This window comes from Pezoporus flaviventris, unplaced genomic scaffold (genome assembly GCF_033815535.1).
Source record: "Pezoporus flaviventris isolate CSIRO_AGI_PZ_B2104156 unplaced genomic scaffold, CSIRO_AGI_Pfla_v1 ptg000001l, whole genome shotgun sequence".
Lineage (NCBI taxonomy): Eukaryota > Metazoa > Chordata > Aves > Psittaciformes > Psittacidae > Pezoporus > Pezoporus flaviventris.
This window is the reverse complement of record NW_026892549.1, coordinates 45,486,468-45,500,103: the sequence shown is the minus strand read 5'-3', so window position 1 is coordinate 45,500,103 and position 13,636 is coordinate 45,486,468. Positions and strand designations below refer to the sequence as shown.

The following is a 13,636-nucleotide window of genomic DNA, read 5'->3' as shown; positions in this document are numbered from 1 at the left end:
AACTGCTCCTGTAGCAAGTTCTGGCTCAGGAGGGAATTTCAGCTCCTAGCATGCTGCATGCTGCTGCCCCCCCTGAGACAGGAGAGCAAAGGCTCCCCCATGCTTTGCCATTCATCCTCGGGCTGCCTTCTTCAAGCTGTGTTGCCAGATCGCTGCGGAAAGGCGCGTTGGAGTAGAGCAGTGCTCTCATCTGGGGCATGTCTGGAAAACCGTTCATTACATAAGAAAACAAGATGTGCTAATGTGCACTTTAGGGGTTTTCTGCAGGCTGTTGTTCAGGAGGTACACATGGCTGTTTAATTTTATTCCTGTCTCCAAAACCATCTCTATAAATTCCTCGCCCTTCTATCTTTAGCTACAGGGGTCTTTTGTTGCAAGATGTCTTTGTTACTCCTTGGGGGAAAAAGTCATGGCAAAACCAGGAATAAAATATATAAAGCATGTTAAGAATAAGCTCCCTTTCCGTGGCATTCTGCCTTCTGTCGCTGCTCTATGGGAACTGAAGCGACTCACAACCCTTTCATACCCCAAAATGCAGGACACTTGAGAAAATGCATTTGCACTTTTTTCCTTCTGCTACAATCCATCTGTGGGAAAAATTGGACTCCAGTTTCTATGTCATTTTACTGTCACCACTCACAGGCACTTGATCACTAACAGAAAGCAAAAAAAATATAGTAAAAGATAACAACCACAAGAGGAAATTTACTGCCAAAAAGCAGCAGAGTGGGCAGAAGGCAGGGGGCAAATGATCACTTTGCTGCTTTGCAGTGGGGGAAACAGACTCCCATTGCCTGATGCGATCCGGCGCCGAACAGCTCAAGCAATATAGATGGAGACCAGTTTGGGCCAGGCTGGCTGAAGGTCTAGGGACTGGCTGGCAGGTGCTGATGAGGAATAGGGAATGCTCACATGCTCTCTGCTGTGCCAGACCTATGGAGAACACCCCTCCATGGAGCCATAGTGAGTGACATCCCATTGCACCTTGTATCACTCGTGGCCTTAGACATAACATGCGGTGAAGAACGAAAGAGCTGGTAATCACTGGGATCAGACAGGAGCTTTGCAGCTTGGCTTCCCACATATCACTCACTTGCACTGCGTTTTTTTCAGCACAAAACCAAAATAAACACCTCATTAAGCACTAATTGTATAAATGAGGTTGCAAGAACAGAGCCCTGACCAGCCCACCGTGCTCCTGGCTGTCTACATCCCTTGTTAATGATGGATGTCACTTCAGGACCAGCCCACCACAGGACGGCTTTCTGACCCCACAGTTTCTCAGACACAGCCTGTTTGTTCACAGCCCAGCTCCTGCCTTAGCTGATGCACAAGTAAGCAAAGCTTTGCAGCCAAGCCTGGCCTGCAGCCTCTGCTATTTGGGCACTTCCACAACAAGCCAACCGTGCCAGCTTGTAATAAGAGCCGGTTCCCGGGACAAACAGCACACAAAACCCGCCTGATCCTTCCTTGGATACATCTCCTACCTATGCCCTTCTCCCCCCAAAATATGGGTACTTGCAGCTCAACAGCCACCTGAACCAAGCCTCGCCAAAGGTCTGAGCACAATCAGTGCCTGGATGAGGGCAAGCGCTGTGCCATGCACACATCACACCTTGCTGCATGCTCACAGCAGCAGTGGCCTCCCACCCAGGTCTCAGAGGCAGCAGTACCTGCCTGGGTGTGTGGGAGGAATTAGCCACTTGCGGGGGCTGTTTGGTACCCTTGAGGTGAGCTCAGCCCTGCCTGGGACAGCAGGTCGGAGGGGCAGCCATGCCAAGATGGAAGAGGGAGACAGAGACAATGGAGCGGGCAGCTGCACGAGGCTGGTTGGTATCTTTTCTCCTTAATGTGCTCTGGAACGTTAAGGAACAGGGGGATGGGAGTGTCCCTGTTTCTCCCCCAAACAAGGGCCCTGCCATTGCTTTGTTCAGGAAGGTTTTCTTTGAAGCAACCCTTTGTGTCACCCTCTCACTCAGCCGTGGCAGTGTGTCTGCTTTGTCCTGCCAGCTCAGCCATGGAGTGTTTACAAGGCTCCCTCACCCTTCCAGGCTGTGGTTCAGCTCCATTGACACTGAAGGCAACAGGCTCCTCTCTTGGCGTGTGATGACTCAATTACTTCCTCTGACACTCTATTACTATAGCCCTTACATCTCCAGATTGAAGATGAAAAAACAGGCTGGAAGGGGGACAGGGAAGGGGAGAGGTCTCCTGAGGTCTCCTTCAATTGAGTTGTTGGACATCTGAAGAAATCCCCCTCTGCCATATTTAAAGACACAGAAAGATGTTTTGCTCCTGAACTGCAGAAAACTCAGAGGGTTTTCACAAAAGAAAACTGAAGAAATCAAATGGGTCAAAAAACTTGAACAAGATGCAGTGAACAGAGATCAATGGTAAGTCAATCCCCTCTGCTGATGGAGATCTCAGACCTTGCTCCTGCTCATGATTATCAGCCAAACATCAGCATTACCAAAGGCACATCACGGGAGAGCCAGGCGCTGCACCTCCCCTTTCCACTGCAAAGTAACAATGTAAATGAAACCTCACACCAATGCTCACAAAAGAGGAAGGAAGCTGAGCACATGCCTCAGACTCTCATGCTGCTGGGGGGTGGGGGGGTCCTCCTACTTGTTGGACATCCGTCAACAACCCCAGCTCCAAGGGTTCCCTGGAGGTTTCTAATACATTGAGCACTTCCCATGCAAACACCCTGCACGTGCCACAGCATCAGCAGGCACAGGGCTGAGCGCAGCGGCTCTCCCACCACCAGTGAGTGCCGACTGTCTCAGCAAAGGGGGACCCCCCCTCAAAGAACAGGGGTGCGCCCTTCCTCACGTCAATTGCAATGTCTTCCATATCGCTGGAAGAAATGACATTTGGGGCAGCCACAGCACACACACAGAGCAGCCATCCTGCCAGCTTCTGTGCCATTTGTAACAGGCACACTGGTATCTCCATGTCTGACCCACTGCTACTTTAAAACCACTGTCACTACTGGACTGTGATTGCTCAGCAACGCTGTGCATAGCTCCCAAGAATTCCTTGGGATTCGGGGGTGGAAACCCAACAAAACCCCACAGGTTACTCACTCTTTCTAATGATCTACTGATCTACTCACTAAGCCAGCATAAGGCAGGCTTTCTATGGTGTGTTTGAACTGCTATATCAAAGACAGTTGCTTAAAATATCCTAGCTGTGATTAGTGGACCATGACTGCTTATTAACTCATAAGGAATTCCAGGATCACCAGACTGTGGTTTGCAACATATTATTACATTGCCATTCAATAGTGGTGCGCAGACGATTTAAAGAAAACGGAGAACCAAGTGTCAGACTTAAAACTAACCTCCCCCAGTTCTTCCATATGAGCTCTCTGCTGAGCTCTGGCCAAGAGCAACCAGAAATTTCTTCTGTTTTCAGTCTGCTCTTAGCAGTCTGTTCTTTTTATTTTGCATTCATATTTAATTGCAGAATTCACACCCAGCCAGAAAAGGTTGGGAACAAACTAGTCGTCGTCTGCAGTGCTCTGAACTGCTCCTGCGTGATGCTGCTATGCAGCAGCCTTTGGACTGTTGCTATCTAGACTGAGCTTTGTGCCTGCAGATACCCAGGTGTTCTCTTCTTTATAAGGCAGGGAATTTAAAGTGATTTGCCAAAGCAGGACCGGTAAATCACTAACAGGGAAGGGAGAGAACCCAAATCTCACAGCTCCCAGACCTGATATTGCTGGTGAGTCTGCCACTCCCCCATTACAGCCTGACAATAGGGATGATATCCATTAAAAAGGCTGTGTGTAGCTAAGGCAAACAGTTGCTCATTAAAAGCCTAAATCAGTTCCTATGGAAATCAAGGTAAAACCTCCTGCTGCCTTTGCTGGGCTTTGTGTCTGATCCTTAACGAAAAAAAAGGGTGTTTTTTTTTTAATACTATTTTGCCACCTTCTAACTCCTGCATCCAGACAATGAACCTGTGACATGGAAGAGCACTGCTAGCCCCACGGTGTGATGCAAAAAAAGCGACCAAGACTCATAACTCCACAGGCATTTAGGCTCCTGAGACCCAGCTGTTTGGGATGAGCCTCTGTGAATGGTGTCATTGATCTCACCCAGTGAGCCAGAGAACTATTGCAAAGACAGCCAAAGACGGTGGGCTCTTCGCTGACAGCATGACCATCTCAGCACTGTGGCTGTTCCAGCGGAACTGCTCTACTAGTGTGCTATGGCATTTGCACTAAGCAGGGTCAGCAAAGATGCAAAGGCCTTAGAGTAGGAGCGTGGCTTGCACTGCACACTCACAAAAGGCACATACTTCTAGCCCTTTCAGCTAGACCCCGAAGCCAGTCAGTCACCAGAGCCAGCCCTTTGCTCGCTCCATCCCCAGGCATTGCTGGGGACCCAAGGGTCCTGCTCCCTCCCTCACTGGCCAGAGAGGCTGAGTAAGAAGCTAGGCAGGAAGAAGGGGGAGAGGTCTCTATCTCTAGTGCTATTGTTCCCAGTGTCACCAGCTGGCCCTTAGTTTGTCATGATTCCAACAGGAAACAAGGTGCAAAACCAGATCCAGCTCCTACAGACCGGATGTTGGTGACCTGGCGGGACATAGGATACCCCACGAGAGTGCCTTTGGGGCCATCACCTTCTGCAGAGTCTGGACCTTGTCTGTCCCTCCCAGGAGAGGCTCCGGGCACCATGAAGCACAGCTGCAGAGCAAGAGGAGCTCTCTCGGCAACGTGGATGGGCAGCAGAGAAGAGATGTGAAGAGCCCTGAGTTGTTAACTCATGCGCCGGTCTAATGCCATCAAAGCTAACCCATTCACTGATGTTTCATTTTGGAAAATGACCTGGTCTTGACAGGAATTATGAACCATACAGCGGATGCTGCATGGAGTTAAAAAACAGTAGAAGCTTACTTGAAGACAAGCTAAGCTGCAGTGTCACGTTACCCAGACTGAATTATTTCCTGTACGTTAGAAATGTTACTTCTGGCTACCCATGCCACAAATGTATGAGCAAGCAAATGCCTTCCTTAACGACTCATCTTTGACTTCCTCCCTCTGCAAAGTTAAAGCTCCACTTCCCCAGTGTTGCAGGAGATGCAGTCACTTCCCCTTGCATCCCAGCAAAGAACCAAAGAACCCCACAAGCTCTGGTGTTCTGTAGTGCTCCAAATGAATTTCTCATTTCAGGCATTTTCGCAATCTCAAGATGAACTGCATTGTTTCTAAAACGTTTACTAATGAGCTAATTACGCATACTTTTCAAAGCATTTACTAATTAGATGTCCATAATTGCTGCTTTGTCTACTCTTAACCTTTGCTGACAGGAGGACAGCTTCTTGCAGTATCATGCTCTTGTTTGAGGGAGGTGGTCAAGAGAGCCAAGCTGAATACTGCAGCCACCAGCTGCCTGCCTGTGGGCACTGGGGCTTGCTGCCACTCCCCCAGCTGCCCGAGCAAAGGACTTGGGCCAGTGTCTCTGCTGCTCTCTAGGAAGGATGCTTTGTTCTAGTGCCCAGCTTCCTGGAAGCACAGGAGATGGCCACACTGCCATAAGAGGTCTTCACTGGCTAGCCAAGCCCATGTGCTTCATTCTTTGTACTGTGGCCTGGGAAAACCAGTATGCTACTGCCAGCATTCCCTGGCAGGCAGTGCTCTGCAAGACGGACACTGGAAGCATGGTGTATTCCCTTGCCAAATCTTAGTCCTCTCTGTCCTTCAGGCTGGAAGCAGGGACATCTCCTGCCATACCTGCCCGGTACCCAGCACACAGCAGGACGCTGAACTTGGTTCAACTCTCTTAGCACCACTGTGGCACTTTCGAGGTCACAGTGACAACTGCACACATTTCCTCATTCAGGTGGCCCCAATTCCTGTTTCTGGAAACCCTTGGAGGACTTCATGGAAACCCTTGCATGAAACACGAGGGGCCAAAGTCAGGAGGAAGAGCCTGACTGTGCAGCTCAGGGCTGGCTCCTGCCCATTTTGGAGCCCCGGTCCCCTGTCTCCGGGAACCTTTCCCAGCATTTGGCCTGTGCCACCAGAGGGGGCTGCGAGCCACGGATACGGTCCCCGAAATCCGCCCGAGGCAGGGATCCCACCATTGCAACCCAGTAGCAGCATGTGCTGGAAAGGGCTGCAGGAAAACCCGCTGGCACGGCCATGATCGGTCGGGTTTTCGTTAAGAAATAACGTTCTCCTGGTGCAGATGTTATGACCCAGCTCAAAGGTCTCCCGCGAGCACAAGCCCAACGGCTGCAGTGTGGAGGGGGCATGCCTCTGCCATGTGTGTACAGCAACGTCCCGGTGCTCAACCACAGCTCTGCCCAGCCTAATCCTCATGGCCAGGGATGACAGTCAGCAGCCAGTCTCGTGAGGGGCCTTTTAATGTTCCAAAAAGAAGCCCAGCAGCAGCAGCAGGGAGGCACGAATGGAAAAGGCGGTTGGTTATAAATGCAGTTCACTCAGAGCTGAGGTTTCTGACTTGGATTTTCCAAGCAAGGAGTGCAGACAGAACAGCAAAATGGCAATTAGGAAGGAGCCAGTAGCTTGGCTATGTGACTGCACAAGCTGAGCTACCCCTTCTGACTGGACAGCCACCCCTGTTACACACCTATGGCAAGTGGTTCAGGTAGCTCCAGAGATCACAAATGAACCCTGGCATGCACAAGGCTGCCCAGGTACCACCATGGCACACAGGGAGTGGAAATATTTCACCATAGCAGCAGCAGCATGGGCTTTTCCACTAGATGACACTTCCCTTTTCAGAGTGCAGATATGATGGTGCCCGAGCAAAAGCTGCAGTCACAGCCAAGAGAGAAAGAAATGGTGAGCAGATGTGCTATTACAGTTGCTCCTGAATAGTTCAACAACTCTTTTTATCAGAGCATCAAACTTCCCTTTGGCTCTGCCCTACAGCTGCAGGACAGCACGAAGAATAGTCTAGGTCCCATACTACCTATCACAGTGTGCCCTACATCCCACAACAGGCATCTCTGCTGTGCTCCAATTTTCTTAACCTGAAGTGCCTTCCCAAAGTAAGGTGCTTCCTCAAAGCACAGATAAAGCACAGAGAGGTGGAGAGGAAAAAAGGTTCTGGGGCTTCAGTTCCACCCAATTACTTCATGATGGTGGTGGACACAGGTGAAAAATAAAAGCCCAGATGTGCCTCCAGAAGAACAACAGCAACACCCAGCACTGAGCAGCCGCCCTGGCCGCCACCTCTGGGCATCCATCCCTGGCTGATGCTCCTGCCCTCCATGCAGGGAGTGCCGGCTGTGAAGCTGGACCAGCAGCCAGCTCTTGCTCCACATCCGGACTGCAGCAGGTAGACAGGCCCTTTCCGGCCAGCTGTTGATAGAGGGGAAATCACTGACCTTTCCGCAGATGTCCCTAGGGTGCCAGGCAGTGCACAAAACACAGGAGGAAACACCTCCCATCCCAAAGGGAAATCTAAAGCAGATACAAGGAAGGGCAGAAAGGACATAGTAAAACTAAAAAGACTTCTGCAGATATTTTTGTAGGCCTTAGAACGGGTTTTAGGAATGTAAATGTTAGGCTTTATGAGGGAGAAACTTTAGCCTAATAAGGTAAAATGAAATGTTGAAACAAGAAGCAACAGAGGAAGGGTGTATGGTGTTTACCTCTTGCAGCTGGAAGCACAGACCAGCCTGCTGCTCTGATAGCTGCCAGGTAGCAATACAAGTGTAGGGAGAACCTTGCCTGCCCAGAGACAGAGGGCCACAGTGGGGTTCATCAGCCTGTCACCTTTGTGTGAATGTGCTCTATATTAATGATCAGATGTCAAAAGAAGGGCTTTGCCCAGAGACTGTTTCTTTGATGCTGAACTCCTGTTCCTGTTAAGGTTCCCACCTGCAGCTGTAATGAGGCCTTTGCTTCTTCATAGAATACCCTCTCATGCTCAGATGAGATTTAGTACTAGCTGGTCACTTATTAGAACTGCTTAATGCCCAACCATTACACAGTGGTAATACTTGTCTCCTTCTGCTAGGTCACTTACCAAGAAATATCCCTCCTATCAATTTCTTTCAGGCAGTGTTTATCAGACACTGATTTCATTTGTTTTGTTATGCTTCCTACCAAGCACTGTCCATGACAATCTTTTAAACACACTCGTGTGCAGTGCTGGCTCTGGGGAGCAGGCACCCAGTGTCTGCTTGGCTCTCAGCTCATACCTGTGGCCATCAGAAGCCCAAGTGCACTATGGATGAACCCCATTTCACTTGCACAAAGGTGGCAGTTGAGGGGTAAAGAGATGCAGGCAAACTTGGCTTACAGGAGAGGTTTGATGTTAATACCTGGTTTCTAGAGAGCAGTGTTGCTGCAGGGGCTGAAATGAATCGGAGACCCTGACAAACCCTCCACTATTAATGTCCCACATGGGGGACAAAAACCCTTCAACCTTTAAAGGCTGCTTTAAAGTCTCTTTCATGCACATACACACAGAAAGGGAAAGTGTGAGACCACATAGCAGCCACTCAGAAGATCTGCCACGATAAAGTAGAAGGCAGCAAAGGGACAATATCTCCAGCACTCAAGTAGCCCCTCCAGCACACCCCACCTGCAGCCTGGGACCAGAACCTGCCCTCTCACAGGCAGCAAAACATGGCAAAAGTTGTCCAAGGTGCTCAGATCTAAACCTGACAGCTTCCTACAAGTGGAGTTTAAAACAGATGCCAATGGTGGTTTCTGGCTCTCTGACCAACTTGGCTTTGTTTGCCTGAGACCTTTGAGAGGCAGAAGCAGGAGTCCCTCCTGCCCAGTTCAACCTCTGTCTTGCACACAACATTGCCCTGCCTAATACCCATCACATACTCTGTAGACTGTGAATATAGGCCTATAAAGCTTTTATTACTGCGAATACGGGGGAACTGCATTAGCTATGAGAAGGCTATACAGTTCAGCCTGTGCAAGCAATAATAAAATCTGATAGCAACCATCATTCTCATGCGCATTGCTGAGGCTTGTTGTGTTCATCTATGCTCACTATAAGCCTTCCTCTAACTTCTCCCTTTAAACACAGGCCTGATCCTGAAAAGTGCTAAATGCCTTCCACACGCATTGACTTCAGGGAGAGTTCATGGTGCTCTAAGCCTTATTAGCCCAGGCTTTATCCGTAGGGGGTTATGAGATCCCAAATGACATCAATCAGCACACCTTCATTAGAATCAGAGGAGCTGATTTATGGTAGCTGAGGGTCCAGCTCTACACTTCATAACCTTCCGTACATCATCAAACCCATGCTGAATTCTTTGTTCTCCACAGGACTGATTCTACAGCCCTATAAAAGCTTCCCCTGTCCCTCTGTCCCTTTTGAAAGCAGAGTTCCCCTCTCCATATATAACCCCCTTTTTAATCAACAGGACCAGCGTGTCTGCCAAGACTGCTGTGTCAGGCCCCAAGCTCCTTCACAGCTCAGGCATCCCTGTAGCTGGCTGTGGATTCCAAATTAAACACACAGGTTTATGTGTCTGCTGAGACCATGTTATTAACTCAGCCTTTTATGGTGCCCTTTGATGCTGTTAATTATTCTTTACTAGTTGTTAATTGTTTTTCCTGGGCATCTAGTTTGAGTCCCATCTTAGAGGAAGTAAAAAAAAAAAAAGGCAAACAAAACCAATCTCCCAGTTTACCAAAAGCAGCAGAATAAGCATTGTGCAAAGTCAGACACAGCCCAAACAGCTCAGACCGTCAAGCCCCTAGCCTCACATGGCCCAAGCCTGGGTCTCTAGCCCTAGGGCTCTATATGCCATACCTCTGCATAGTTACAAACCAGGAAATTGCTCTGCTCTCCCAGCATGGTTTAAAAGGACAGTGTGGCCACTTCGACACCGAGAAAAACAAGCTGCCTTTTAACAGAAGTCAAGCTCAGGTTCAAAGCCCGTTAGCTCTTGCTTTCATGTTGATACAAGGCTGAGTTAAGAACCAGCATTTCAGTGCAGAGTAGGCTCATCCTATTTGTCCAAAGCTGCATCTTATAACCACCCAGCTGGTAAGGGCATACTTGCCCCTGAAAGGCAAAGAGATGCAGATCTATGTGGCCTCAGGACAATGCTTGTTTTCACACACAAGGAAGCATGAGGCCCATATCGCTAGGCAAAACAGGGAAGAAAAGGAAGAGGAAGTCTCTTACTTGCAGTCGTGTTTTTCGATTTCAAAGTGAGGGTTGAAGTTGAGGATAATCTTCTGGTTGGGTTCAGGGGCGTAGATGACCCACTCACAGTTCTGGTGGGAGGGATAGTCATTGGGGTACCCCGGAGAGGTGATGTACCCAGCATCCTTGGAGTTCAGGCGGCCCCCACATGGCTGAGCTGCAGAGACACAGAAGGCAACAAAGCACTGAAACAGGTTCAGGGCATTGCCTGCACATAGCTGGCCTCTCTGGGCCACTGCTAGGGGTGGTCTGATAAAGGCCGTTGACATCCATTCAGCACTCTAATATGTCATATTAATCTCTGTGCAAGGACAATTATGCTACACAACAAATGTGCTTCTTTTCCCCTCCACCTCCTGCCACACTTACATACCACATTTCACACAGACCAGAAAAAAGAAATAAATGCTCTTGCCGAGGCAATTACAGAGCCATAAAGCAAGAGACAGATTGATATCAGATCATCTGGAGCCGCCTCATTTTATCCCTTGTTTTACCTCCTTTGCAAGCTGCTCCGTGGCAGTCTCCCACAGCTGCCTCGGGAGACGCTAGAATTTGGATGCTTCAAATACATCCACAGGAGCACAAAAAGTTTTGCTGCTCCCAAAGAAGGAAGCTGAAGCAAGCCAGGACTGACGGCCCCAGCCTGCAGCCCCACGACAGCCGTTCCCCGCTTGCTGTGCTCTCCCTGCCCAGCCCTACCTGCCCCCATGACCCTATCTCAGCACACTGGCTTCCCCTCTGAAACCTCTCAAGCTAGCCCCAGCCATTGAAACTCCAGGCTCAGACGATCAGCAGCGGTGGTTTTGTGGGGCTAGCCCACAAATGGCTGGCAATGGCTGTGTGGTGAGCAAAGGAAGCACTCTCAGCTTTGGGTTAGAACAGGCCCTAGAGGGTGATTTCATCTTCAAAAAAACATTTAATCTCAAGAACACTGCAAATCAAATTTATTATTGCATTACTTGCTGGGAGGAAAATCTGCATCACATGCTCAATTGATAACGCACTACAAGTCCCCACAAAGTCCCTTTTTCCTCAGGGCCCCTGTTGCATGTTGGCTTGCTGCCCCCTCCTGTGCTGCCACCACCCCATCCCAACACCACGGGCCCATGGGCTGCCACAGCTGCCCTCAGAAGGCAGCACTGCCTCCTCACACTCAGCAAAACAGGCAAAAAACTAGCAAAATGAGCAAAACCCAGCAAAACCCTAAACCGCTCCACAGGGCAGGCTGGCAGGGATACGGGGTGAAACCCAGACCCACACTGCAGAAAGGCTTTCCCTTTCCCGATATAAGAGAGCAACCACACATCCCACACCCCATCAGCTCTGTGGACCGAGGGTCTCTGCCATGCTCCCCACTGCCCTGAGGGCTCTTTCTGTCCCATCTGCAGTAGCAGTCACTGCAAAGCCCTGAGACCTCCTGGTCTTGTATGGGCTCAGACGTATGCTGTGGGTCTGACTCTGTTCCTCAGCCGCAGAGGTGTCACGAGTCTGCCTGCTCTTGGTGGGCACATCCCAGTCACCTTCAGACTGCCCCGTTGCCAGAGCCAACACAAGCAGCAGGAGCAAGGCAGGACCCCTCGGTGGTAATGCTTCCTGCGAAAAAGCACTCTGGATAAACAACCTGCTGCCTGCACGCTGCCTGCAGAAAGCACACGTGCCCTGTGCGGGAACAATGAAGCAGGAGGGCCCTTCGTGAGGGAGCAAAGCTTCCTTCACCATGAAAAAGAATTGTCTCACTTTCTCCCCTGTTTTTCATGCCCTCTAACACATTCATTCTTCAAAATAACTTTCTTCTCACACACCCATGGCAGCTCTGCAGCCTTCTCTTTTCTCTTAAAATAAACCTGCAAGTATCCTGAAAGAATCCAAGGGGAAAAACCGCAACACTGCCATAGAAGAGCTGAGAATACCAGAAAACATCTGGTTTTGTTCCACAGGAGAGCTTGCTCAACACACAAACATTTACAAACCTCCGTCCTTGCACAAACCTCTTCTCTCAGTAAGGCATATTTGCCCACACGTGTCTATGTGGGTTGGGGGGAGGGAGAGAGAGAGATTCACATGGAAGGAAGAAATTCACGGACTTGTTGACATCAATGTACAAATAGACGTGTAATTCACACTTCACTCATGTACGCACTTTCACACCTTCTCATAAAAATTCACACCTCGTTTGCACACATGTCCACCCCCTCCAGCAAAGAGAAGTATTCAAGCTGCGGATTATTTTTCTTGGAAAGGGCAAAGTCTCCAAACAATGAAAATACAGTCAATCCTTCCACACCTCGTCATCCCCTCCCTGTCTCTCCAGCTTTCACACACATGCTACCCGCTAGGCTGATACCACCAACATCACCCACCACTCAGAAGTTGCTAGCCCCTTACTCGCGCCGGATACTATGAATACTCTGTGAGCCGTTGCAACTCAACGGGTTGGAGGGGAACTGCAATGTGAACATTGCTTGTTGTGGCTCTTCCCTAACAAATGAGCTCAGGAGCAGAAACCCAGATTTATCCCAGTCTTAAAACTTCTCCCCTTGCCCTGCCAGGCCACTGCAGGTCAGCAGGACCAAGCCAAGGAAATCCATCCCTGGGCTTAATCCTGACTTCAGGTCAGTTTGGTGCCCAAGCTAAACTGCTGGTGCTGGTGAGGACAGCCTGAGTGAGTGGGGCTGGAGCCCAGTTCTCTGTAGCTGTGGCCTCTGCAGCAAATAGGACAAACAGGAGAAATCACTGAGTGGACAGGAGCACCAGCCACATCCCTCAGGTGTTCAGATACTACCAGTAAAGACTTTCTGTCACAGAGAAAACCTTCCACCTCCATGAAAGCTTATTTGTGTCTCTCAGAGGAATAGATTTTGTCCTCTTATTCATCCCTCCCCAAGAAGGTCCAGAAAAAGGAAGGCGGCTAGTTCAGTACAGCACTGACTTTTCTACACACAGCACCAGGACACGTGATGGGCAATAGCATACCAGGAACGCAGGACTTCTTAAGAGTTATCTGAAGAAGCAAAATGACTTTAATATCTTTGCAATTGTTCTGTTGGACTTCTTCTCTTTTGATTCACCGGAATGCCTGCAACACAAACATCTATCACTGTGCCCACTGACAGGCAAAGGGTTTGTCTCAGTAGACATGCCAGTCATTGGCTTTCTGCATACGATCAGGCCTGTTTTGTACACAGTAGAGTCAAGCTTCGACATAAATGTGCCCTTTCAAACTCATGCATTGAATCCATGCAAGAATAAAATTCAGAAGAAGGAAGGAAGAAGGTGAGTGGCATGGCTACTGCATGCTTTGGAAGCAAGATGTGCTCCACAGCTAATGGGCTCTGGCAGCTTTTGCGAGCCCTGAGTTCACTTAATAAAGCCAAAATGAAATTCTCAAGTATAAGCCAAGTCTGCCAGGTGCGTGGGACGTCCCGTTGCTCAGTGAGCAAAATGCAGGCATTGAAAGCAAGCTTCTG

General features: G+C 49.4%; 1 protein-coding gene across 6 annotated transcripts in view; it reads right to left on the bottom strand.

Annotated features, from left to right (window-relative positions):
* The window catches only part of NRP2 (neuropilin 2), an 88,108-nt gene that overhangs the window by 65,942 nt on the left and 8,530 nt on the right, over positions 1 to 13,636 (bottom strand). For all 6 annotated transcript variants that reach the window (XM_061455346.1, XM_061455380.1, XM_061455363.1 and 3 more), the window contains exon 2: positions 10,146 to 10,323. In XM_061455346.1, the coding sequence (XP_061311330.1) occupies positions 10,146 to 10,323 (178 nt within the window). The remainder of the gene's footprint in view (positions 1 to 10,145; positions 10,324 to 13,636) is intronic.